At 44.7% G+C, this 26,486-nt stretch overlaps 1 protein-coding gene and 1 long non-coding RNA gene across 3 annotated transcripts in view; one reads left to right on the top strand and one right to left on the bottom strand.

The window, feature by feature from the left end:
• Trabd2b (TraB domain containing 2B) overlaps positions 1 to 784 on the bottom strand; it is a 207,193-nt gene extending 206,409 nt beyond the window's left edge. For both annotated transcript variants that reach the window (XM_031378224.1, XM_031378225.1), the window contains exon 1: positions 33 to 784. In XM_031378224.1, the coding sequence (XP_031234084.1) occupies positions 33 to 134 (102 nt within the window). In that variant the 5' untranslated portion in view covers positions 135 to 784. The remainder of the gene's footprint in view (positions 1 to 32) is intronic.
• Positions 785 to 18,684: 17,900 nt separating this feature from the next.
• On the top strand, positions 18,685 to 26,047 carry LOC116096422. Its single transcript, XR_004120999.1, has 2 exons — positions 18,685 to 18,773; positions 24,552 to 26,047. It is a non-coding gene; the product is annotated as an uncharacterized LOC116096422 (long non-coding RNA).
• The last annotated feature ends 439 nt before the right edge of the window (positions 26,048 to 26,486 follow it).

The raw sequence follows: 26,486 nt of genomic DNA, 5'->3' as shown, positions 1-26,486 counted from the left end.
GCGGGAGAGTGGCGGGGCTGGCGCTCGCTCACCGATCCAGGCGGCCGGCACTGTCCTCCGTCGGGGGGTTGCGGGCGGGCGCGGGCGGTGGCAAGGAGGGCGGCTAGCAGCGGCCCCGCCAGGGCGGCGTGCATCCTGCCGGGGCCCGCGGGACGCGGGGGACCCTCTTGGGCAGCGCCCCCTCAGCAGGGCGGGGAGCCCCCAGCTGGGCACCGAGGATCTTCTGGAGCACAGGGCTCCAGGCGCGAGATGCTGGGAGCCCGCTGGGGCGTGGCTGGATGTCCCTGTAGGACCTGGGGGTCCCTCTGGGGCGGGGCTCCGTCTGTTGGAAGAGGGGGATCCTCTGGGGCGGGGCCCCTCACCAGGGCGCGCAGCCGGGTTGGCCGAGCCCCGGAATTCTGCGAGCGCGCAGGGGTCCTAGAGCGCGTGGGGGTCCCAGAGCCGCGTCAGGGTCCAGGGGTACGCGGGGCTCCTGGGGCAGTCCTGAGATTCCAGGGTGAGCGGGGGAACTCGGGTTATGCTGGGCACCCGGGGCGCACAAGGGTCCCAGGGGTGCGCGGCGCTCCAGGGGGCGCGCAGTGGGACAAGTGCGGCAGAGGGCGCGGCGGGGCGGGGGTCCGCTCTGAGGTGCCGGGCTGCCCCCGAGCCCGGCTCAGAGGGGCGGCGGGCGGCCGCGCGGCCGCTGCCCGGGCTCCGCCATGCTGCTCCGCGGCCGGGAGGGAGGGAGAGAGGAGGGCGGGAGAGCGGCGCGGAGCCGGGCCGGGCGGGGGGCTGGGGCCGCCGGGCGGGGGAGGGGAGGACCCGGAGCGGGGGGCGGGGGGCCGGGGCCGCGGCGGGCCGGGCCGGGCCGGGCCGCAGGGAGTCGGAGCGAGCTCGGCGCCCGGACGCGGCGAGGCGGGGTCTGCCGGGCATGGCAGGCGCTCGCTGGCTCCGCGCTCGCTCTCTCGCTCGTTCCCTCGCACGCGCGCGGAGGGAGGCGAAGCCCGCAGCAGCCACTTCCCAACTTTCCAAACTTCCCAGCGCAACTTTTTCCTCTCCTCCCCTGCCTGCGCCTCCTCCCTCCTCCCTCTCCTTTCCTCTCTCCAGCTCTGAGCCGGGAAGTAGCTCCAGTGCGCCACCGCCAGAGGGCGTCTGGCTCAGTGGACCTCGGGCTAAGGTGGAAGTTCAATGGTCAGGCGGAGACAAATTTGGGGACACGGGGCCAGTTTCTCAGAGCACATCTGCGAAGGACAGGATTTGGGTAGGCGTTTCGAGGTATATTGGAGAATGAGATGGTCGCTGGAGATCCAGGGAACGTGGTATTTACTTACAATGTTTTGTCACGCTGCTGTGCCTAACACTGGCATATGTGTTCCAAGGCACTCTGCAAATAGTCACTACATTAAGGTAAAACATATCTAAAGAACATAAAATAATTACCATCAGAATTCCCTGGAAGCTCCATTCAGCCAGTCATTCTCCTGTTTCTCTGGGTGCACACACACAAACACACAGAGACACAGCCCGCTGTTGTTAAATAAGATTTGCTAAGTACTCTATCCTGGTATTGGAGGTTAAAGGTAAATTGTGTGGTATTATCAGAAGTATATAACTGACAGGCAAGATGAGATATGCAAATAGACAATTAAAACACAATCATAACAGAAGACCAAGACAAGGCCTGCAAAGGAAGGGCTCCTAAGGAAGGCTAAGAGGTGGAAATCCAATGGTCAGGCTGAGACAAATTTGGGGACATGGCCAGTTTCTCAGAGCACGTCTGTGAGGCTTGGCGAGCATAAGCAGTCAGCAGGACAGGAAATGGGTAGGCACTTTGAGGTATATCAGAGGGCTCCTGGAATCAGGGCAGAGCCCTAGGAGGTGATCTTTAAGATCTTTAAATCAGCTGTAGCTAATAGAAGAGAGTGAAGCAGATGGACCACCCAGTGCCAAGGTGTAAAAGTGAGAGAGAAGGGCCTTCAAGGGACTGCCTACAGAAAGCAGGTGGCCGGAACCTGCATCTTCATGCCAGGCCTGAGAGCACGCCTTTGTATGTATACAGTCATGGGAAGTTACTCCAAGATTCAAAGTTGCAAGTGACTAGGGCATATCTCTACTTACAGGGCATGTGATTGTGGGAACAAAGTAGAGGCAGAGTGGCCAGTGGGAGCCAAGGCCCCTTGGCTCCCAGCTAAGGGCTCTCCTTCCCTCTCTCCACTCCTGCCTTGGTTGCACATGGAGCCACTAGAGAAAGGAAGGCTCAAAGTTTGAGTGAAGCAGAACAACTTGCCTCTCTGAGCCTAGAATGTGAGCAACTAAGCACGGGACTAAAAGCGAAGGATGTAAGAACCAGAGGCGGCTGTGAAATTTCCACATTTTTTTCCAAATAAATAAATGGATGTTGGCAATTGCCTACAGTTCAAACTGCTAGCCTCTTATCCACATACCTACTTGGTGACAGGTGCTATGCAAACCAGAGTGCCCAGAAAACAGGGCACCAGGGCATAATGTAATAGCTCTGTCTCTCACACACAGAGAGCTCTGAGATCTGCAGCTGTGACAAAGAAAGAAAGAGAAGTTCTTGAGAGATACTGCCCCGACTCAGCCCCTCCCCCCACAAAGTCACCCATCTGCTTGGAACAGAACAGAGTGAGTTGGTTAGAGAGTGCGAGTCTGCCTCCACCAAGGTGTAGGAACATGGTCTTCACTGGGGAATTAGAAGATGGCAGATAGGGAATGTAAAACTGACCAGATCAAACTTAAAGTGATGTTATGTGTGACTATGAGTTAGGGGTTCTTCATATCTTCCCCCTGCACTTCAAATAAAAGTTCTCTCGGATCATGTCTTTCCCCCTAAAATGATAAAGGTTTTGGCAGTTTATTGTTAGAGGTAACTGCTGTAACTAACTTCCTCCTCTACCGCATCATGTAGGGGAGTCAGCAAGCACAGACCACAGCCTCTTGGAGTCTGTCTTTCTCCAGCCCTCTTCCTGGAGGGCTTCACTGTTTTTCAGCGACTCGATGTGTGTGATAAGGCCTTAGGCACTGGTGCTGTTAATGAGACATGAGAGCAAATAAATGTGTCAATCCAAGGGAACTGAAAACATATATCAATACAAATCTCTATGCATTAAGGTGTTCTTCACAATAGCCAGAGTGTAGAAACAACCCAACTAACTGTCCATCAGCTGGCCAGTGAGTGAGTGGAGAGCCAACCATGGCGTGTCCAGGCATCAGGCTATACACTTGAAAGACGTACATTTTTTTTAAAAAGAGTCATATTCAAGATAAAATATTACTTGACTTCAGAAAGCACTGAAGTGAGCATGTGTACAGAGGCAGAAAGCAGGAGAGTGATCACCCAGAATAAGGCTAGATAAGGTGATGGAGGGACCGTACCAAAGAAAGGTTGGGGTTTGAGAGGAGTAGTAAAAAACATATCAAAAAGTGATGGTTACCTAACTTTTAACAAACTAAAAGAAAAAAAAAACACTTTAAGTAGGTGCATGGTATGTGAATTGTGTTTCCTGAAGCCACTACCCAAAACAATAAACAAGACTATGGGTTTCAATGGGATTTTAAAGAATTTGTTTTTATTTATGAGTGAGTATCTGTGTGTCTGCCCCGTGTGTGTAGATTCCCATGAAGGCCATGAGACGGTGTTGCATTCCCTGGAGCTGGAGTTTCAGGTGATGTGGGTGCTAGAGCTGATGTGAACTCAAGTCCTCTGCAAGAGAGGAGTATGCCATCTTAGCCATGGAGCCATCACTCCAGCTCAGTTTCAGTGTGGTGTTTTAAGGCATTTCCTTTAAGGCATTTCCCCCTTTCCCATTTGGTCCTGTGAGATAAACCCTGTTTTGTGCTAAGTCCTAAACCCTAGAGATGAGGGCACTTGGACATCCTCTATGGACATGATAATGAACTGATGGGATCTACAGCTTGTTTATGCCGGTGAAGTGATTAACCTTTAAGGGCCTCTGTACCAAACACTAAAGCTCTTTCTTTAGGGCCATGGCCAGTTTGGGGGCATTTAGGCAGGGTGAGAAAGGGCTCCAGGCTCAAGAGGAGGCAGTGGCTGCAGACTCTAGACTGCTCTGCCTCAGGGGCACATCCGGACCACTTTTCTTTTATTGCATCTTAATTAAGTTGTTCAATCAGATTGGTACCAGGAATCTGTAGGCTGTAACAGCAGGGGCAGGAGCAGAAGCCTTGTAGCGTAACTAAACCAACAAAGTTGGCCTCGGGAGCCCTGCTTGGTTGATGGGTGTCCCTTCCAGGGTGAGAGATGAGGGACTTAGCCTTTGGCTCAAAGGAAGTGGCTATCCCAATATTCTGACTTCAAGCTCCTAGAGCCAGCATGTATGCCCTGACCCCAAACTCGGTGTTCTCTAACCTCAGCCTTGCTTGGAAGCTAATCCTTGATGAATGAAGAACAGGGTTGCATCTGGGATTTGGGAGAAAGGAAGAGGGCTGAAGAATCAGGCAGAGACAGGCAGTTTTGAAACCAGTCTGGAGTGAGAGAGAGCACCTGAAAAAAAAATGCAGACCCTGAGATGACTGGGCAAAGGGCACTCCATCACTGAAGTAGAAAAACAAGTGTAGGAAGCGATCAGAGTTACTAAGCAGAATGGCATTCATTAAAACTAGCCCTACATCTCTTCAGTTCAACAGGGAAATCTTGGCTACAGAGCAATCAGCCCCAGATTTAGCCCTCAGGGAGCTTGCCACCCAGTAGAGAGGACAGAGATACAAACCAATGGAGCTTGGGGGAAACAAATAGAACATCAGATCAGCAAAGATCTTTGCCAACAAGGTGAGGTTGGGGTAAGAACTCTCTCTCTTGATTCCGTATCCTCTTTTTGTGATTGTTTCTTAGGTTAACTGAGCCCAATCACTGGTGCCCATGAGATTCCCTTAAGATCAAGTCTGTGAAAAAAAAATATCTTTAAGGGGTGAACAGGAAACAGGGTATGTGCAATCTTAGCATTTTCAAGGTGGACAGACGAGAATCAGGGATTCAAGATCATCCCACATGATGAATTCAGGAGAGCCTGCTCAAAAACAAAACAAAACAAAACAAAACAAAACAAAACCTCATGAATTCACACCTCCTGTAACCTCTGCACTTGGAAGCTGAAGCAGTAGGATGATCAAGGAAGATTAGAAGTAGACATGGTCAGAATCCATGGGTGCCAAAAAGACTATGCAGGAAGTCAGAAAGTGTTTTACCCTGCCCATCAGAGGAGACAATCTTAGCATGCTCTGCTCTGCAAACACTGTGGCTATCCTAGAGGGTGGCTGACAGTGCAGGCTCCAGGGGGAGGTGTGTAAAGGTAGCTGCCTGTGAGTAGCCCTCAGGGATAGCAATGGCTTAGCTCTCAAGCACTGTCTCCATATGTTCAGTGGTATAACCGAGTTGCCCTCCTCTAGCTACTTGTGACTTTTGAACAAGAAACACGTATAGGTGTTGCATTGAAGGAGATTTCAGTGACTGCTGTTGTAATGTACTGCAGGGTTGAGATCTTTTTGAGAAGCTGATTTCATCTGTTTGGACTACACATTCCAAAGTGTGATTTGCTATATTGTTATAAAAACAAACAAACAAGCAAACCTCCAGGCTTTTTTTTTTTTAAATAACTTGCTGTATTAATTTAACATTTCTAGTAATAAGTGCAAGGATTGGTCAAAAGGACAAAGTTTCAGTTGCAAGGTAAGTTCTGCAGATCTAATAATGTGTAGTTCACATAGCAGTGTGTGTGTGTGTGTGTGTGTGTGTGTGCTTCTGAGTTTAACTGCTATGATTATTATGTCATCATTATTATTATGTCAACATATAGTGTCTATATGTTTTTAAATCATTTCTTTGAACATTTACGATCTGTTCAGTAAGTATTTCAGGATGAAGAAAAAAGAATTTAAAATAAAGAAGAAACATAATGATTAGGCATTTTATGCACCAGGACAAGGACATATAAAGACTGGGGGATGCACTATCATTACAATCCGGGCACAGGGAGAGCCAGGGGTTCCAGGGCACTTTTCTGGAGAGCACATGATTTGAGCTGGTCTATAAAGAGAAAACAGGTTCAATGGAAGGAACCTGTTTTATTTTCACTCTAGGTAAGAACAATGGTGAAAGCAATAAGATGGAGGAGGAGCAAGGAGAGAGTGTTCTGGCTAGGGACCAAGCAGTGGTGTTAAAAGAGTAGATCACTGAGCTGGCCAGCAAGCCACAGGGATCCTCCTGTCTCTACCTCCCCAGTGTCTGGATTAAAGGTGTATGTCAGCTTTGATGTGCATGATAGGGATCTAAACTCAGGTCTTCCTGCTTGTGTAGTAAATACTTTACTATCTGTGCCATTTCCCCAGCTGCATTTGTTTGTCCTCATTTTAAAGATAGGGACAAGTCTCAGAGGGGAGCAGTGACATACTCAAGCCATGCAGCTGATGGTTAGAAAGTCATCTGTATAAACCTCTGCTAAACCATTCATCCCCTCCAAGACACAAACAGGGGGAGTGTGTGGGTAGCAGGGCAGATGACAATGTGGCTTGTGAACACACTTGTGCACACACGGACACTAGGGAGCACATCCACACCACAGATGGCAGCTCTGGGCTCTGTCTGCCTTCTGATCTAATTAGGATAGAGGGTAATTGTCATTTAGGACTTGCCTGTCACTCTAGCCCAAGCTGTATGAGGCTCCATTCCTCTATTTAGGACCCTACTGAAGGATGGAAAGGGAAAAAGGAAATGTGATGCTTGAAACAAAATACACCATCAAGCTGACCACTAAATGGCACTTAGACCCCAAATATACACACAGCTGCTTTATGTAATGAAGGCTGTGGACCATGTTCCTGGATATAAAATAACAAACCACATATAAAGTTTTACGTTGCTGTGTAATTAGCACGGATCTGCAAATGTGCTAGACTGCCAGGGTGAGGTGGGGGGGGGGATTGGGCCACAGGGAGGGGGCGGGGGAGGCTTGGGCCACAAGTACAGAGAGGGTGGGGGAAGAGCAAAGGGCATGCCCCAGGGTGAGAAGAGTGGACTGAAGCCTGACCTCACCCTCATCCCCTTTGGTCTTGGGCAAATTATCCAGACTCTCTATAGACTTCCAGTTTGGTATATATATACCAGCAGGCAATGGTACCCCACTTGCTCAGTAGTGCTGTTAACCTTTCTGCTTGAAGGACTTTTGACAAGTAAAGATATATTTAGTTGTCATAACTGGGAAGGTGCTGCTGGCATCTTGTGGCTGGGACCAGGATGATGCTAAACATCTTACTTAACCTTAACCTTACATAACCTCACTTAGAAATATAGCACTACAAATTCCAGTCCTGTTGGTACTGAGAAATCCTGCCTTATAGGGTAGCTGTGTGATACTATAGCCATTCTTAACATCAATTAGGCATTTGCTGTGTGGTAAATACTTCCGATCACTATTTTAATCTAGTAACTCTTGCCTGTTCATAATAAGTCCATGAGGGACCTGCTACCATTATTCTCACCCTATACTATCATTATCCTCATCCTTTAGATAAGAAAATTGGAGTCTGGGAGTAAGCTTGCCCAAACCTACAAACCTAATGAGTAGTGGCACAGAGGGGTATGTGAAAAAGACCTGAAGTTCTAGATCTAGCCCATGTGAACTTGAACTCATGTTTACATGTCTGTAGCTTCAGTGCCTAGGACATAATAGGAAAGGTGCTCTCTATGGAGAGCGCACAACACCCAGTTGTTCATGAAGGCCACATACAAGCACATAGGGTTCGACAAGTGAAACAGTGAGAATGCTTGCTCACACCCAATTCTCTTCACAGAAGGAAAATAATAAACAGGTAATGACGTAAAAGTGGAGACAGTGTGAGTGACAGACACTGTGCTATGGATGATGATGAGGTTCTGGCAGAAGAAGACATGAGGGAAGGGTACATGAAGTTGACCAGCCGCGGGAACAACTTTAGCAAAGGCCCTGTAGTACGGGAGGCATCATGGTGTGTTCAGGAAAAAGGAAAGTCAAGGGACTCAGATATATGGTTATAAGGGAGAGAGTTCTTAGAAATGTAGCAGAGAGAGGGACCACGTGAAGAATGACTGTGACGTGAGGTATGAAACCTGAATTCTGTGTTCACATAGGAGGTACGGAGGTTTTTAAAGAAGATTATGGCCTGCTTTGCATTTTGGAAGTCCATTCAGAACCCAGTGTGAAGGATGCTGAGGTGGCAGGAGAAGGATCCAAGAGCCCAGGTAGGATCAGAGTCGGGAGCAGGTCGTCGGGAATGTAGAGTCTTACCCACATTGCTGCAGTGGGACTGGAAGAAAGGGAAGAGGTCTGGTCTGGTCCACAGTGCTAGAACCAGCAGCTAGCATTTTGTAAAGGAGATGATAAGCAGAGGCAGCAAAGCTAGGACCGATGGTTTTAGATGCTTTTATTCTGAGCAGCTTCATTATTAATTTAGACAGGTTGAGGAAAGAACAGAATCTTGTGAGAAGGCACCCATAGTCCAGTTTGAGGTCATGTTAATCATGAGCTGCCCACCAAGCAGAGGTTGTGGAAAGCAGCTTAGAAATACCTTACTGCTTGGGAGAGTGTGCAGGGCTGTGAAAATATTTAGGGCTCATTGCACAGAGGTGAGATGTAACATTAGACCCATTAGAGATGATGGTGATGGTAGATAGATAGATATAGATGGATGGATGGATGGACGGACAGACAGACAGACAGATGGACAGGGGGACAGACAGGCTGAAAGCACTGTAGGTCTAAGCCCAGGGAGTACATTCATTTCAAATTTGGAAGAGAAACATCCACTAAAAGAGATAGAGGATCTGACACCCTCTTCTGGCCTCCCTGGGCACTGCATGCACCATTTGCACAGACAGATGTACAAGGTAAAACATCCATACAGATAAAACTTAAAATTAAAAAGAGAAAGAAAGTTAGATGAGCTGGGTGGTTTGTGGTCCATACCTGCCTTCTCAGCACTCAAAAGGCTAAGGCAGGAAGACTGCTGCAAATTTAAGGCCAGTCTGAGCTACATAGTGAGTACTAGACAATCCATGTCAATATTGCACAGCAAGATCTGTTCTGTCTCCGAGAGAGAGGTAGAAAGAGACAGAGACAGGCATAGAGACGGAGTGAAACAGAGATGATGATAATGATGAGGAGGAAGAAGAAAAGAAGGAGGAGAAAGGAGAAGAAAGAAGGAGGAGGAGGAGACATGGTACCTGCATTCACAGGAATTATCATTATATTTGATGCTGAAAGTTAACAGGAGACATTTTAATGGGTTTTAGAGATGAAAACTCAAGTGAAATGATGTGAGAATAAATGGAAAGGCAAAGATGTAGAAGGAACCACTGTGAGAAATCTCTCCAGATTTGTGTCAGAGTCAAGTTTGAGTGGCTGAAGAACTTGGGCCAATGGACAGACTCCAATTGCCTGAGCTTTAGGCTAATGAAAGCTATAGTTCAAAGGGAAAAGCCTTTACAACCACTGGTCTTGGAAGTGGTATCACTGGACAGACTGGAGAGAGGTTCTAGAGAAAGGAGGGAGGTAATCTCCAGTGACGACACGTGGCTGAGTCTTGTGAGGAGGGAAGGCATCAGACCTAGGTATTGTGCAGTGGTCAGGTGGGTGGATAAGGATGCTCTGCAGTAACTATCTCTGTTCCTCACAGAAGGGGGTCTGAGCTTTCACCTATACCCCTGCTGAACCCCAGCCCTGACACTGACACAGACTGAGCCTTACTCTTGATCTTACCCCAAGCCCAGACCCACAGGCTGAATGCGCAATTCTTCCAAGCCACCTCCCTTCTTCCTAGGGAACACTCTGGGGGAGCCACAGAGGACTCAGCCAGCACAACAGATTTCCACAGTGAGAAATACCACTGAAACAACATGAGGCTTAGCAGTGTCCAGAGCTGAGTACAGCCTTCCTGACTCTTCTGGGAAAGGGAGTTTCCAGGACCTGTCAGGGTGGTGCAGAAGAAACACATTTGTGGAGTATAACCATAATAGAAGAGAACCAAATAGATGAAGCTCTCAAAAAAGTGGTTTTTGCTTTTTTTTTTTTTAAGAAGTAAAGGCCCAGCAGAGCATGAGTGGAAACTCAGGCAAGTGAGACAGAGAGAAGCCTAAGTGGGCTGGGTGTGGGTTTGGTGTTTCATCTTAGGAGAGCTGAGGGCTCTTCAGTTTTGTCCCTTACTATTTGCAAATACATCTATACCTTTAGATGGCTAAATAAATATATACATTTGTTCATTTATAAGAATAAGTATTTTTGTACATGCATGTAGCGACCAAAGTTTATAGGTATGTTTGTTTTTAAAGAACATCCTGTTGACTAGGAAGGGCATCACAACCTGGTAGCTGAACCTCTCCACACTTAACTTCCTTAGCTGTGAAGTCACAACAGTAGGGATGGATGGCTTGTGGGTTTATTGTGGGGATGGAGTAGGATGATGACTTGTACTTTGTGTGCAGTAAAGAGATGTGCTATGGCTTTAGGATCATCATTACTAATGTGAAGACGTAGATGCAGCAGTAGGAGGAGGAGAAGGAGAAGGAGAAAGAGAGGTAGCCTTAAAGTATCTCCTGTACTAGGGAAAATACTTTGATCTTTAAAATGTCAGGAAGAGCGTGTATGGTTACCTTGTGGCTGGGAAATGCTACTGAGGGTCTGCATCAGAGCAGAACCCAGGCCCGCTGATTGAATTGGACACGATGGCCCTTGCCTAGAGTTGCTCTATTGATTAGTCGAGTGAGTGGCAAAGTCCAGCAAGCGCTATCCTTACCATGCTGCACACATTAGGCATGGCGTTCTGTGGTTTCCATAGTGTCCACTGGCATACTGCCTAGCTGTTTTCGTGCTTGGCCTTTACTTACTCCAGGGTGTGGAGTCTGATGGGTCTGTACCCAACCTTTGTCCTTTGCACGGTGCCTTTCAGTCTCTATCTGCAGCCTGGCCTCTGTGCAATAGAAAGTCCTGCTTCCCATCAGGCTCATCATATCCTATCAAATGTACACCTTTGTTTTTTCTCAGCTCTGACTTTGGGTTGGATTCTCAACTCCCTGCATTTGGAATCCCCTTTCCATCAATCTTCTCACGTAGTAGTCTGGACTTTGCTGAAGACATTTAGCAACCTCCTGAGGCAGCCTACTATTCTTGTAGATGCTCCTAACACTGCTGACCTCCATATTGCACCAGCACCCACCTGTAGCTTATACCACCAGTCCCTGCTGCTTGTAACCTTTGCAGCTTCACAGAGCAGATTCTATTTTTTTCATGCCGTACTAAAAGATGTTTTATTTCTTCTCACCTTTTTCATGACTCTGTTGGAATGCCATCAATGTCCTTACGTCTCGAAACGGTACAAACAGTTTGCAAATTTTTTCCCACCCACTGATATACCAATTCACCTGGCATCTCTACGCCTGAAGATTTGAAATGATGATTGTTGACATGATTTGTCCAGAGTCTTCAGCTGCTATGTTTTCCTCTGACTAGATCCTTTCTGTTTTCCCACGCCACAGTCACCTCTGCACAGAGCACTGACTTAGAATCCTGGTAGGGTCTGTGGTAACAAAAGCTTGCTTGCTAACATCCTAACTTTTGTCCAACAGATTGTGTGTGTGTTTGTGTGTGTGTGTGTGTGTGTGTGCACATGTGTGAGTGAGTGGGTGTGAGTCTATTGTGAGTATGTGAATTTATGAATGTGTGCATTTGTGAGAGTGTATCAGACTGCATGTGTGAATTGTGAGTGAATGTGTGTGGATGTATGAATGTATGTGTATATGTGTGAGTGTGTTTGTCTGTCTTTCTTTGCTTTCTGCATCTAGACTTTTTCTTTATCTGTCTACAGTTTTCAGCATTTCTAGCTCTCCCCTGCTCTCAAAACAGCAGTTCCCAGTGTAATCTGTTTAATTCTCATCACATCCTCAGAGACCCCTTTCCCCAAGACTTCACCAATATAACACAACTGGAATGACCACCATTTCCAGCTATAACACATAACACTAGCCCAGGGCCAGAGACACGAGTCTTTAAGAAGATGGTTCAAAGAGTGGAATGGAGAAGGAAAGAGCCTGGTTAGACAAGCTAAGGGCCATTTCAGACATCTCTAAGATTTATAATTCACAGTCATAATCATGGTGACCATTCACTGCTATGACTAATTGATAATATATTGGGATAATTTTTATATTTCAGACATTTAACAGTATATGAAAATCCTAATTGTTTACCACCTCATAAACCCTTGGGCTTGCCAGCTTTTGTAATTACAGCCATTAGGTGGAGGTGCGAATTGGTGTCTCATTGAGCTTTTAATTTACATTTCTCTAATAACTAATGGTGTTGAGTATCTTTTCATGTGCTTACTTGTCTTCTTTAATGTAGCCTTTGTTCAAGTCTTTTGCTCATTTACATTGTGCTGCTCGACAGTTTACTGTTGAGCAGTGATTGTCCATTTCTGTTCTAAGTTCCTTGTCAAGTACAATTTTATAAACATCCTAGGATTTGGCTTATATTTTCACTTTCTTAATACTGTCTTTTGAAGAGCAAATGTTTTAGTTCCGAGCTAATCCAATTTATCAGTTTTCAAAGCATGATTTGTGATTTTTATATCTTACTTAGGAAATCTTGATCTAACTTATGGTCACTAACACTCTACTACAGGAACTTCCTCTTCCTCCTCTTCCTTTTTTCTCCTCCTCCTTCCCCTTCCCTCCTCCTTCCCCTTCCCTCATCTCCCATTCTCCTCTGGTCCTTCTCCTCCTTCCTTCCCCACACCCTCCTTTTTTCCTGGAAGATTTGAAGCTTTATGTTTTATGCTTAAGGCAAGTGTTAACTGCTCCAAAGTGTCTGAGATAAGAACTTTAAAAGCAGCAAGACTTACATTTACTTTAGCTTGTGCACTCTGATGTCTCAGTCCATGATCACTTGCTCCCATCACTACAGCTGTGGAAGCAGGCAGAGCATGGTGGTGGGGAATACACCCCAGAGAGGTATATATCTCATGGTTGCTGGAAAGCAAAGAGAGAGCTTGCTCTCACACCACAATCCCTACCCTGATGCTCATTAAGCTACAATTCTCACAAATGGATTCATTCATTCCTGAGGCCAGAACCTTCACAATCCAATCCCCTCCCAAACATTTCAGCTCTGAGCAATGAGGTACTGGGAACCAAGACCTCAGCATACAAGTCTTGAGTGTACATTAAAGAGCCAAGCGTAGTAGGAAATGATCCCCTTATAGTTAAGTTTTGTACATGTTTAAGATATGAATCAATGAATCCTGGCGCTTTGGCCTCTTCCTTGTCCTCTTCCCCATGCCCCCCCCCCACTTGTTTCTTTTCTCTTTTCTCTCCTCTGTCTGTCCTCATCTTTTCTCCCCTCTTTCTCCTTTTTGCAAAACCAGTGTATGTTGTTCAAATACCAGCTGCTGTAAGATGGCCTTTCTATATGGTATTATTCTAGCAACTTTATTGGCAATCAGCTGCTCATTTCTGCACCGGTCTATCTGCAGACTTTGTTTCATTGGCATGCATCTACATTCACAGCAAGCCCAGTCATTATTACTATAACTTTGTGCTGAGTTGTGAAGTTAGATAGTATACATCTTCCAATTTTGTTCTTCTGTTTTGATTTTTTTTTAAGCTACCAAGTCACTTGAGTTTTCAATCAAAATTTAGAATCAGCCTGTCAATTTCTCTAATAATAAAAGAAAGTCTGTAAGGATTTTGGTTGAAACTTAAAGGTATCTCTTGAACAATGTGGGGAGAATGTACATCTTGACACCACAGCTTCTTACAGTCCGTAAATGCTATTTATCCTGCTAAAAAGGTTCTTTAACTGCTTGGCAGTAGTTTTGCAATGCAGATCTGCATACCTTTTACACAAATTCACTTGAAATAGTTCATGGTTTTGATGCTCTTACAATAGCATCTTAAAATGATCTGTTTATGATTGCTCCTCTAAAGAATGTATAATACAATTGATTTTTCTAAGTTAGTATTTCCTGCAAACTTGTACTTTTTCCATCTTAGGATGTATGATGGACCTCTTCTTTCATTCTTTTATTCTTTTTTTTTTTTTTTTTTTTTTTTTTTTTTGGTTGTTCATTGTTTTCTGATCAGGACAGTTAGAAGTTTATCACTTTTATTGGTCTTCTCAAATAGCCAGCCTTACTGACACTTTTCATCATTTTTATTTTATTCCGTACTTACGTTTGTATGATTTAGTTATTGTTTTAGTTTCCCTCTCTCTCTGGGTGTATGTATGTGTGTGTGTGTGTGTGTGTGTGTGTGTGTGTGTGTGTATGTGTGTGTTAGAAACTGACCCCACATGTTTAGCATGTGCATCTCTACTGAACTGAAGCTCTAGGCCATGTTCTTATTTCCTAAGATATTAAAACTCAGGGCCTTCACTTTTCTAATTTGAATGTTTAATTCTGTGTATTTTTGTTTTGTTTGCATTTCACAAATTGAGTCATGTTGTTCTTTTATGGCTGTTCAGTTAAAAAGTTAACAATATTTGATCAATCATGTGATTCTATATTCAGCTGATTTATAAGTATTGCTTCATTTTAGAACTATATTTATGTTACTGGTGCTCATCTAATTCTTTTGTGGCCAGAGAGCATACTTCATATGATTTTAGTTCTTTTCAATTTATTTAAATGTGTCTTATGACACAAAGTAGGATTTATCTTTAAAACTTTCATGGAGTCCTTCAGAAGGACATTTGTTGTGGCTAGATAGAAGCATCCACAGATGTCAGGCACATGAAGGAGGTCACGATGCTTTCAAGTCCTCTTAAAGCTTTTAAGAGTAGTTTTCAAGTTACCTGGTTTTTCTTTTTGTTCTGTCACCTTTCCTTTCTGTCTTGGTGGTGATATGCTATGGGCAGGTCCTCTTGGGTAATTAACCCTTTTATCACTATAGAAAGACCCTTTTCTTTATGGCTCTGAATATTTCTTGCTCTGAATTTTTCTTCATTTGATAGTAAGCGACCCTCTCCCACTGCCTTTAGATTAGTGTTAATGTAGCTATCTTTCCCCATACCCTGCTTGTAACCCATTTGTGTCTTTATATTTAAAATGAATTTCTGGGAGGCACCAAAAAGTAGTAGTTGAATTTGCTTTTCTGTTCCAATATGACTTGCTCTCTCTTTTTAATATTTAATGTGATTCTGGGTCTGATGAGCTCAAATCTACTGTTTTGCCCACTGTTTCTGTTCTATTTATCACAATCTTCTTTGAACTAACCCACTACTTGGTATTATTCTATTTTATTTCTTTTCTTATCTTATTATCAACCTTCATTTCTCCTGTTACTCTTCTTTCTTTTCTTTCAAAATGAATGGTGCCTTCATGAACTGTAGTTTATGTGACAGTTAGAAATCTATCTATCTATCTATCTATCTATCTATCTATCTATCTATCTATCTATCTATCTTATCTATCTATCTATGTATCTATCTATCTATCTACCATCTGTTTATTTTCATCACCTGTGCTTTCAGGGCTGAAGCTGGGGCCTTGAGCATGCTAGACAAATGCTCTGTCACCGAACTATAATAGTTTTTATTCTAGAACAGGATCTCACTAAGTTACCCAGGCTGGGTAACTTACTTGTGGTACTCCTGCCTCAAGCTTCTGTGTGGCAGAGACGATAGGCATTTGCTACCAGTCCCAACCTATTTTCTCTTATTCTCCTTATTTTTTTGATTCCCATACTTCATTAATATACCATGAATATAAAAGCAGCAACTGCAGTATTTTCACATGTAACTTTTGTTACTATATACTTTTGCAAACATATTGTTCTTTGCACATGCATTTTAATTTACATAAATTATTTCCCATAATTTATCAGACAATGATACTCTAAAATTCAATTCCCATTTCTTTTGAGTTTTACAAAACACCCAGTGGTAGTATCCATCCCACACATTTTTACTTCTCTAATCTCTGAGTGATGGTTTTCCAGATGGCCTGGAACTTCCTCACTCCACAAAGAATGCAGCAATGGACATCTTTGTGTGCATTCTCCTACAAACCTGGGTTAGCATTTTTGGGGGGGCATTTTTTTTTGAGAATGTATGAATGTATACCCAGGATCTCCACAGCTGAATTCCAGAGTTTGGATATATCTCATTTGAGTAAATTCTCTCTAAATACCCATATCACTCCCTCCTTGTCTCCTTGCTTCACTATGGGCCATGCCATCTCCCAGTTTTCTAGTTGGCATACTCTTCAATCTCACTGTTGTTTACCTCCTCATTCTCTGCTTACCAATGGCCTTGAGCATTTCCCTCTATTTTTTTCTCCTCGGGGAGTTTCTTCTTCCTAAAATGTATCCCTCTTCTCTGATCACTTTTCTCATAGGTATTCTTTTTCTCTTGTTGATTTACAGATGTTCTTTTATCTTCTAGAAACCAGAAGATGAAATTGATCTATCAGTTTGGGACACTGGTCTTACTTGCTTCTCCTCGGTGTTCCTCACTGAATATAACTCTTTTCATGATTGTATCCAATTCATCTTTTTTATCCTAATATAGGACATGAGAACTTCTTTTCCCTATAAAAGCTCTAAAGATTTTCTTCTATATCCTACTAACTTCAGATATTCTTTTTTTTCAGATATTCTTAATCATCCAGAAACTTAACATTTATTTGTTTCCCATGTGCATTTTAATCAATATAGCCCCACATTTGCTTATGACACAGTGCTAAGGGATCCAGTTTTGCACTTCTGCACGTAATGTGTTAGGTGTCTCCTACACAAAGTAATTAGCACTCTGTCAGCATTCTGTTGGTTTGTCACATTATATTGACATTACACGACCATACATTAAATTCTTTTATATATGTGTCTGTAGTGTTCTTGACAGAAATAGAATGCAAACTCCAATAGACTAACAGAGGGAGTCTTATGAAGGAGTACCAGGTTACAGGAAGGAGGGCAGGGCACGAAGTACCCACAGCAGGGAAGCTGTCAACATTGGCTCTCTGGCTTCACAGATCTTACTGTGCAAAGAAAGACACCACACATACAAATAGATGAGCACATGACCACACATTAAGGATGAGTGTTCCAAAGCAAAGGCCCAGCTTTGCAGCCTGGCCATGTGCCTTCTCTAGGTCACTCCTAAGTGTTCTGCTTTGCTGATCTTACAAAGATCCTTCCCAGATGTTAGGATACAGTGCTTCCAGACAGGCCACTTTTGTTCACGTTCAGAAAGAAGGTTAGACAAGGCAATACTTTAGGGCTCTCTAGCACCATGCACTTTTTCTTTTCCCTCAAGTTTGATCAGTTTTCTCCCTCTCTGTCTTCATTTCTGTTTTCTGCCCCTTTATTTCATTTCCTTAACCCATTGTTGAGGGTAAAAGAAAGAACAATGTTACCCAGGGAGAAAAACAGATCTGTTTGGCTAGTGAATGATATTGGGATTCGAACACACACAGTCTAGCATGCAGCTATGGGTCTTAGGAGAAGAGTTCACCCTATAAACATGTGATGGAGATACCATAAGAGGTCAGAATGTGAAGAAGATAACTCAGAAAAGCAAGTAAAATAAAAGATGTAGATTATGGATAGGGCCAGAGGGCCAGAGGCATTTACTGGGAAGAGAGGTGCTGTCCTTCAGAGGTTACCTGCCACCAGGCTAGAGTTTAAGGCAATTGATTTTAATCAGCTCATGATGTCTCTTTGGGAGGAAATTTAATTAATGACTCACAATCCATCCTGTTTTTTTGTTTTTGTTTTTGTTTTTTTTTTTCATCATCCTTTGCTGGGAAAAAACAGGGAGTCAAACTGATGACCTTCTGTGACCGCCCCCCCAAAGTATAACTCTGATTGTTAGTACATTCACTAGTTAAATATTGGAGAAAGCCAGTAACATATCCTTCGTTATGTCAGTTTACTATCTATAAGAGAGTTGTAATGATGGTGGCTGCAAGGGTGAATCTAAGTTCTGGGAAATTAAGAAATATCTTAGTTTTTAAACTGTATGCTCACACACACATGTCACTGGACACCGATGAAGGTCAGAGAACAACTTTGTGTAGTCTTTCCTTCCACCTTTATATAGGTTCTGGGAATCAGACTCAGGTCATCAGCTTCAACAGTGAGCATCTTTGCTCCATGAGCCATCTCACTGGCTTGGAAGAGACATTTGTATAGAATTAGGAAATTGTAGTATCATTCTTGAAAATACCAAAGTTTAAATTTGTCTTTAGTCTTTGGCTTTTCTCTTCCCACTCAGTGACTAATTCTCTGTAAATGAGAGCTTGGTCCAGCCTCCCAGATCACTTCCTTCTGTCCCAGTTTCTGTGGGCTCCGCACACCCTGCATTTGGGACATCAGAAAGATACCATCTGCTGATTAATAAACAGACATGGATTCCTTTATAAGTTGCTTGGATCATGGTGTCTCAGTGGATGCTCACACATTCCACTACATACTTATCTAAGGTCACACCCCGAGCGAGGTTCTGTGACTAGGATGAATCACATCTGAGCCAATTATCCTTTCTGGAATCCATGTGCTGCAACATGTGTGAGGTTAGCCACAGTGGACACCTACCACCTCCTCAGTGCAGGGCTGGTTCCTGGTGATTGAATCATAATGGTGTCTCCATGGGGTCACTGACCAATGGGGGCTGGTGATTGGGTAGGAGGTCTACTAAGGACCCTCTGAATGGTTAGTAGTAGGGCAGGCAGGTGTGTGCAAAAGACTCAAAGTGAATCAACAGACTGACTGGATTCCATCTTCTCAGAAGGTAAGAGAATAGCAATGGGTGATGGTACCTTGGGGTAAACACTGAAAGCATTTTATAGGCAGATTCTTATTTATCTAGTCCAGAGTTGGCATCTAGAAGCCACAAATTCCCAAAAATGAATTAATACTCTGCCTTAAATATCCCCAAACCTCTCAAGTCCTGCCAAGCATATTAGCCTTGCTCGGCTCCTCCCTCACCCTGGACTATGTTTGTTTCTCCGGGAGTTGCAGGCTCTCATGTTCACAGAGCTTGGCAGGGGCCTCAGTCTGCCCTCCCCCAAGTGGGGATGAAGAACTGCACACTTAGCCGGGCTCGTTGTCCATCTTCCTTGGATTCTCCACCCCCCCTGATGGGTGTCCTAAGATATTAATAAATAAAAGGGAAATTGTTTGCTTTTTGTTTTCTCTTTTAAAAGAGATGTTGAAGAAACAGAGCCAAGAGAAGTCAGTTGTTTCACTGCCAAGAGTTTACAAAAGCAAAAATGTCTTGTGGTGTGGACAGCCATACTGAAGGGCTTTCGTGGCACTTTTAGTTTCTCAAAGATACGTTTGAGACCCTATAGTTGAAAGTACTTGGCAAATTAGGCTAAGAAAGCAATGACTAGACTGATATTAAAACTCAAGGCTCTTTCTCCCAGCTTAGCCTTGTTCTGTTCAGCAGGGGGTACTTAGGGCTGACTAATAGGAGCCTGTGTGCCCTCTGTATGGTGTTAGGGAGCACCTGATTGGATCCTGGAGTTTGAGCTTTTCTCCTTTGCCTGCACATGACTCCCTGAACCATAGAATCACCTTTCCTTGCTTTCTGTTTTGATTTTGGTTTCTTCTCCTGGAAGACTGGGTTTTGCAGAAGCCCTGGCATCAATTTAACAGGGCTGGTATTGGGGTGGGAGCTGGGGCGGGGGGCTCTGCATCTGTATGCCTGGTCTCTCCAAACTAGTTCCAGGTTATATATCCATGACTCCAACAAACCATTTGAATGCCTCTGGGTAGTGTCAAGATCTTGATGTCTTAGAATGTTAACTTGAGGCTCAGAGAGATTGAAATAAAGAACTCAAACCTTCTAGTTTCTCATAGTCATAATAGACTTTCATTATCCACACAATATGAACATGGAATGTTGGAAAAAACAAAAGTTAGATAGAGGATCAAGGTAGCTCCCGTTCCACACAGGTACTGTGTATCTTCATATTAACTCTTCACACTAGCCCAGGAAGGTCATGTTTGTCCCAATTTACAGATGAGAAAACTGAGGCCTTATCATACATCTCAAATTTTTCCCAAGTCAGGGGAGAAAATCCTTTCCACTCTGTATGTAGATGTAGAGATAGAAAGAGGAAGATGGACAGTTCACTGGGGTCATGTAGAATAAGCTGGGGGTGGGGCTGATGTTGGTCCAGATCTCTTGGCTTTCATCTCAGAGCTCTCTGGCTGTCTGAACTTGCTAGGCTCAGCCAAGCCCAGGGAGGGCATGCTGCCCTGGGGTGATGCTCTCCTGGACCAGCCTCCCCTCTCTTGCCAAGGAAGCACAGTCCCTTCTTCTGCCAGACTGCTGTTGCCCAATTCATGGGCAAGAGCCAAGCCTGGCAGCCTAGGGTGGGCATCCAAGTTGAGTTGCTCTTTCCTGGGCTGAGTTAGCACGCAGCATGGCTTCATCATCCAAATATGTCCTGCCAGACAGGCCTCAGCTGCTGGCCAGCGGGGCACTTGGCGGCCCAAGAGAGCTTAGAGCTAATTGGGCTCCGCCAACATAAATCATGGTTCTTGTTAAGAGGAAGTCCAGCAGTCCTTTGGCAGGCAAGGGGTGAGAGGTGGGGAAGAGGGGAGCCTTCTGTCCCTCTGAAAAGCAAAGTGGCTGAATACAGTAATTGCTGATCATTTGTGCCACACTCTAGGAGTGTCCTGTTGCTTTTGGTGTGTGTGTGTGTGTGTGTGTGTGTGTGTGTGTGTGTTATTTCACATTTGTTTTTTCTAGCCACCTTTGCTTACATTCTCAACAGAGACAGGCTTCATTGTATTAGCAATGGGCTGTCACATAGCTTGGGAAAGGTCAGAAGTATTCACCATGACCAAGGGCTACTGTGAAGCCTAAGCCTTTGTAACAGAAAGCTTCAGTTTCCTTGAGAGAGCAAATCCTCAAAGAGGAAAGGGCTTCTCAGCTGACCAAATCATATAAGGACAGATGGGCAGAAGGGATCCTGTCAGGGCCTAGTGACCTAGGGACAGATTTGAGTAGGAACATTGGTCAGATGAAACTGGAAAATGCTGACTTACTTGAATAACACTGATGCCGATTTTTCAACCTCTGTAGTAGGCATTCATCCACCGCAGCACCCCTGTACTGGCCAGTACACTCACTCACTCTCTCTCACACTCACTCACTCACTCACTCACTCACTCACACTCTCTCTCACTCACTCACACACACACACATGCAGCATTTAGGAAGATCTGGCTTGTATCAGCTCCAGTGGAATCTGAGTTCTGTGGCTGAGTTGTGTAGAGGTGTGTGGAGTGAGGAGAACATAAAATCCATGTCCTGTCCCATGAAACCCCATTATGTTAGCCAAGGGGTACAGGTGTACCCCTGTAATCCTCTCCCATAGGAAGCTGGTTCCAAATGTAACAGGAACTGTGATGTGATACCAGATGGGATGGTCATAGAGGAAGGTAGGCATAGGTCTGGGTAGACTTGGCAGAGAATCAATGTAAAGATGCCAACAGACACGGCAGAAGGGCTTGTTGCTAAGGAAACAGCACACGTGCATGACTGACACGAAGCTAGAACAGGTGTCTGTGGGTGGGAGAGTCAGTGTGAATAGGGAGTAAGAATGCCCTAGATTTTGTGCCTAGATCAGTATTGACATTGGAGACCAGCGCAGGACACTACCTCTTTGAGTCTTTCTGGTTCCAGTTTCCCCACGGTTTATGTGGAGTTAATCTGTACTCTGACTACTGGCTCGGAGAATTAATGAAGTAATGTGTGGTCATGTGTCTAACAGCCCAGCGTCTGTCATGGAGAATGTGCTGGAGAAGTGCGTTTCATAGCACCCTGAGTACAGCCTGGTCTGATTCCCTTCCATGTGCATCACCGCTTTCTGTTGTTATGGAAACCCCCATTAAGACAATGTGCTGCCGTGCTGCCGCCATCCAACAGTTGCCACTGTGGTCACATATCTCAGCTCTGCCTGAAGGTGGCATCATTATTGTCACTCCATATGGGATATGGAAGGGGCGGTTGGGTCATGAGGGAGCCAGAGTTTCTTTGTGTGTTTTTTCTGTTTCACTGTGATGACCTCTCAGTTGGGTCTAAGGAACCTCACACACTAAGGGTACCTGTGAGCTCTGAGGAGGGCTGTACATGGAGCAGCTCTTCTCACACCATCCTTGTGGAGGGGACCTCTGTAGTTGTAGTCATTTGGATCTCTCCTTTCTGCCCTGCCAGTGTTCCCAGCATGGTCATCTTAGTCTTACAGCCAGCCTTATTTTCTCTCCAAGGCCTATTGGTTAATCTCAGGGAGGCTTTCTAATGTGACTAAGGTTGCTGGACAAAGGACTGAAAGAGGTATGTAGGCTCACACATAGGGTTTCTGTCAAGGAAAAGACATGATTTACTTAAGCTGTTTGGTTGGCTGCAAGTCTTTGCTTTTTTTTTTTTTTTTTTTTTTTTTTTTTTTTTTTTTTTTATCATTTGTTGTTTCAAGAAGCCTTTCCTTTGTCCTCTGTGACACTGTTCCCTGAGGACAGGGGTCAGGGTAGACATACTTCTTGCCCTGGATGTGCCCGTCAGGTCTAAGAGGCAGAAATGGAGACCCCTGATTGCTGGTAGGCAAGAAAGGCAAGAAGGTTCGAGGGATGCAGAGATGAACTAGAGCTCACTATTTGCTTCTGTTTTTCAGGGGTGACTTCAACTGGTCATACACTTCTTCATCAACTGGTACACACTTGTCCCTGCCGCCCCTATGGGCCTTGGGATAGCCAGATGACTTAGACTGCTCTTATTTATTTATATTTAGAATTTTAGAACTGGTCATGGTGGGAAATGAGCAGAGTCCACAATCAACTCTGAAATAAGCCATTGGGAAGAGAATGGCAGGGATCTGAAGGCTAAGGCCATTCCAGGGAAGGGGAGGTTAGAGATATGCCTTTGAAGAAAGGAAAAGCTTTGGCTACACAAAGCTAAAGATCAAGTCTCCCAGGGAATCTATGTTTACTACATATTTTATGTCCTGGATTGGTTATTCAAACTACCCAGGTCTTATTTCAACTAATATACCAATTATTGGCTGAAATTTGTATTTATTTTTTCTGATATCATTTTAATGAAAGGTGATATGTGTTTAGTCAAACTTTTCAGAACAAGAAATTAATGAAATAAAAAAGGTCATTTGCAGGGAAGTTATCTTGACTTCTCTGATGAAGAAATATCATCTTTAGGTTTATATTGACATAGTGGGTCTGGTTTGACCCTGTCACCTACCCACAGTGTATCCTTAGACCAGAGTCTCTCTGTAGTCACCTTTCTCAATAGGGGTGCATGAGGCTGGGGTGTAGGCAGGGAGAATAAGGATAAAGGAGAAGAGGTCTTGGGTCTTCTTGCCAGATGGAGCATCAGAAGCAATTGGTTTTCTCATTCTGAAGTAATCTGGGCCCCAAGAAAACAGGTTCAAGGTTGGGGTTGAGACTTTGCCACATTAGTAGCTAAGTTCTATCTGGTACATTACTCAGATGTGTGTCAAGTGGCTAAGCTACCCACTAAGATCACTGTAGGAGATCTTTCCTGTAAAGCACTGGGCCGTGTGTCTGGCTCTTACCCTATTTTTGAAAGAAAGGAGCCTGATGAAATAGCTGTAGTTAGGCTTTGGGGACCAGAACCCTCAAGGGCTCGGAGATCTGCTGTTCCCAGGGCTGCTACCCAGCATCCCTCATCATTTACACTTCACAGTCCCCTGAGCAGGTGTAATCAGGCTAGAAGCTGAAATACTCAAAGTCACAATAAGAAGGATGAAGATATCAGTCTCAGGGCTTCTCCTGTGGGAATCTGAAACTCCTTCCTATCCCATGACACCCCAAGGCCAGGAATACCTCCTTGGGTACTTTAGAAAAGCTCCAGAGCCCTGCTTCCACCCAGGGGCTCTGCCCCTTTAAGTGGCCCCTTCTCATCTTCACTCTCCTGATTCTATCCATTACCTCTCAATGGAAATTGAAGCTTCATTTTTTCTTGCTTGGAGCCATTAACACTCCTGGCCTTGACAGGAAACATGGCTCAGCTTTAATTAGCCACAGCATGCCCCCTGCATGAGCTCCAGCTCAGCCTCTGGACTTCAAAGATAAAGGCTTCTCCTTTCTCACTAATCACAGCTATTAATGAGCCAATTAAAGCCTTCTCTAGGCCAAGGCAGGCAGCTCTCTCAGTAACTTGGGCACAACCCTCAGTCCAGCTCTAGGAAGCTCCTCCCCTGCCTAGATGGAATGTCCCTGGGGGCAGAAGAGTTGCCACGTGGAATCCCAGCTGAGGTGGCCTCCAGCTGTGCAACTTATCTGCTGTGAGTTCTAGGAACCAGCGAATATCTTCTCTGAGGTGTTTTCTGTGGCAAACAATAATAACGCTGTTCCTTGCAAGCAGTATTACAGGATTACAGGCCAGTGGATCGCCAACCTCCACAGGCTTCAGGCTCCCTAAGCCTTATTAAAATTCTTAGTGGGGCTCCACTTGAGTCTCTGACTCAGTTGCTCTCGCAGGGCAAAAATCTAAGAATGTCTATTTCTACCCTCTCCTCAGGTGACACAGATACTGCTGGCCTGGGGACCATACACTGAGAAACATTGCTTCAGAATCCACAAAACAACAGGCCACAAGTGCCATTGCTTGAAGATGTTGATTTTGGCCTGACCTGATCTTTTCCTTTACCTATGTATCACAGGACATTTTCTAAGAGCTTTTCACTTGCTTGTCAACAGTTGGACACACCAGCATGTGTCCCCTGATAGAGAGTTCTTGACAGTGTCCCGTGCTGGGCAGAATTCAGCAGGACCACTTCTTTGTCTAATGTTGGTACCAATATTCCAAGTCCAGATGTTGGCATCTTGTTTCCAGCAGACTCTGGGAGAGCGAACAGACTTGGGGGTTCTTAAAGAAGAGAGAAGAAAGCATGGAGTCTTCAGATGTCATTCAGACAAGGGCCTGGATATGTAGCCCAATTGGTAGAGTGCTTTACTAATATGCACAAAATCTTGGATTAAGGCTTGCCTTGTGTCTTACTTTTCTATTATTTTGAAGAGACACTATAACTAAGAAGACTTACAAAAGAAAGCATTTAATTTGGGGGCTCATGATTACAGCTTCCAGAGGGATAAAGTCCATGATCATCATGGGTAGGACATGGCATTGGGCAGGTAGGCATGGTGTGGAGCAGTAGATGAAGTCTCACATCTCATCCACAAGAATGAGATAGAGACAAAGAGAAAGAGAGGATTAACTGGGAATGGTATAGGCTTTTGATATCTCAAAGACTACCCCCAATGACACACTTCCTCCAATAAAGCCACACCTCCTAATCCTTCCCAAACAATTTCACCAATTTTGGACTAAGCATTAAAAATGAATGTATGGGGGACATTTTCATTCAAACCACTATTTCTAGCATGCAAAAAGTCTTGGATTAGATCCCAGCACATATGGATTGGATATGTTGGCATATGTAATTCTAGCACTTGACAAGTAGAAGCAGGAAGATCAAAAGTTAAAGTCATCCAAGGCCAGCATGGATTACAATAGAAAAAGAAAATGAAGAGGAAGAAGAAAGAAGTCTTCTTGAAGGATAGGAAGCTCACAGGAAGACCAACAAAGCCAACTAACCTGGACCCTTAGGGGCTCCCAGAGACTGAACCATCAAAGGGCTATCATGGACTGGACCGAGGCCCCCTGAACATAGATAGCAGATGTACATCTTGGTCTTCATTAGGTCTCCCAACCACAGGAGCATGTGGCTGTCCTTGAATTTGTTGCCTGCCCATGGATCTCATTCCTCTAATTGGTCAGCCTTGTCTGGCCTCAGTGAGAGAGGATGCACGTGCAGTGACTTGTGTGTGTGTGTGTGTGTGTGTGTGTATAGGATATTCAGGTGGGTCTTCCCTTCTCAGAAGGGAAGGGGAGGGAGAGTGGGGGAGAAGCTGGGAGAGAGGGGACTAGGAGAAGAAGAGGCTGTTACTGGGATGTAAACTGAATAAATAAATAAATTTAAAAATAAATAAACTATAACTACCCATTTAAAAAAAGAAGATGAAGTCTTCTTGACAAATGAGCCCACATAGCAGAGCTTGAGAAAATGGAAACATAGAGAGCTGAACACATGGCTCAGCAGTTGAAATCCCTATTGTTCTTACAGAGAACCCAAGTTCAGTTCTCAGCACCCATACCAGATGGCTTACAATCCTCTGTTACTTCAGCTTCAGGGGATCAAGCACCTCTGACTGTACCTACATTCATGTGTACATACCCCTAAACACGTGCACGTGCTCGCACACACACACACACACACACACACACACACTTAACATTAATAAGAATAAATTTGAAAACAGAAAAGGTAGGTGTGGGTTCACCAGGGTGGTAAGACATTGCCTGGTTAAGGGGAGGCATGGGTTAGTGTTCCATTGGTCCCCAACTAATTTTTAACTGAAGATTTTTGCTGTGCTCTGCCTGTTTCCACACCAC

Source organism: Mastomys coucha, unplaced genomic scaffold (genome assembly GCF_008632895.1).
Source record: "Mastomys coucha isolate ucsf_1 unplaced genomic scaffold, UCSF_Mcou_1 pScaffold18, whole genome shotgun sequence".
Classification (NCBI taxonomy): Eukaryota; Metazoa; Chordata; class Mammalia; order Rodentia; family Muridae; genus Mastomys; species Mastomys coucha.
Note: the sequence above shows the minus strand (reverse complement) of the source record. Positions and strands in the feature narration are given on the sequence as shown.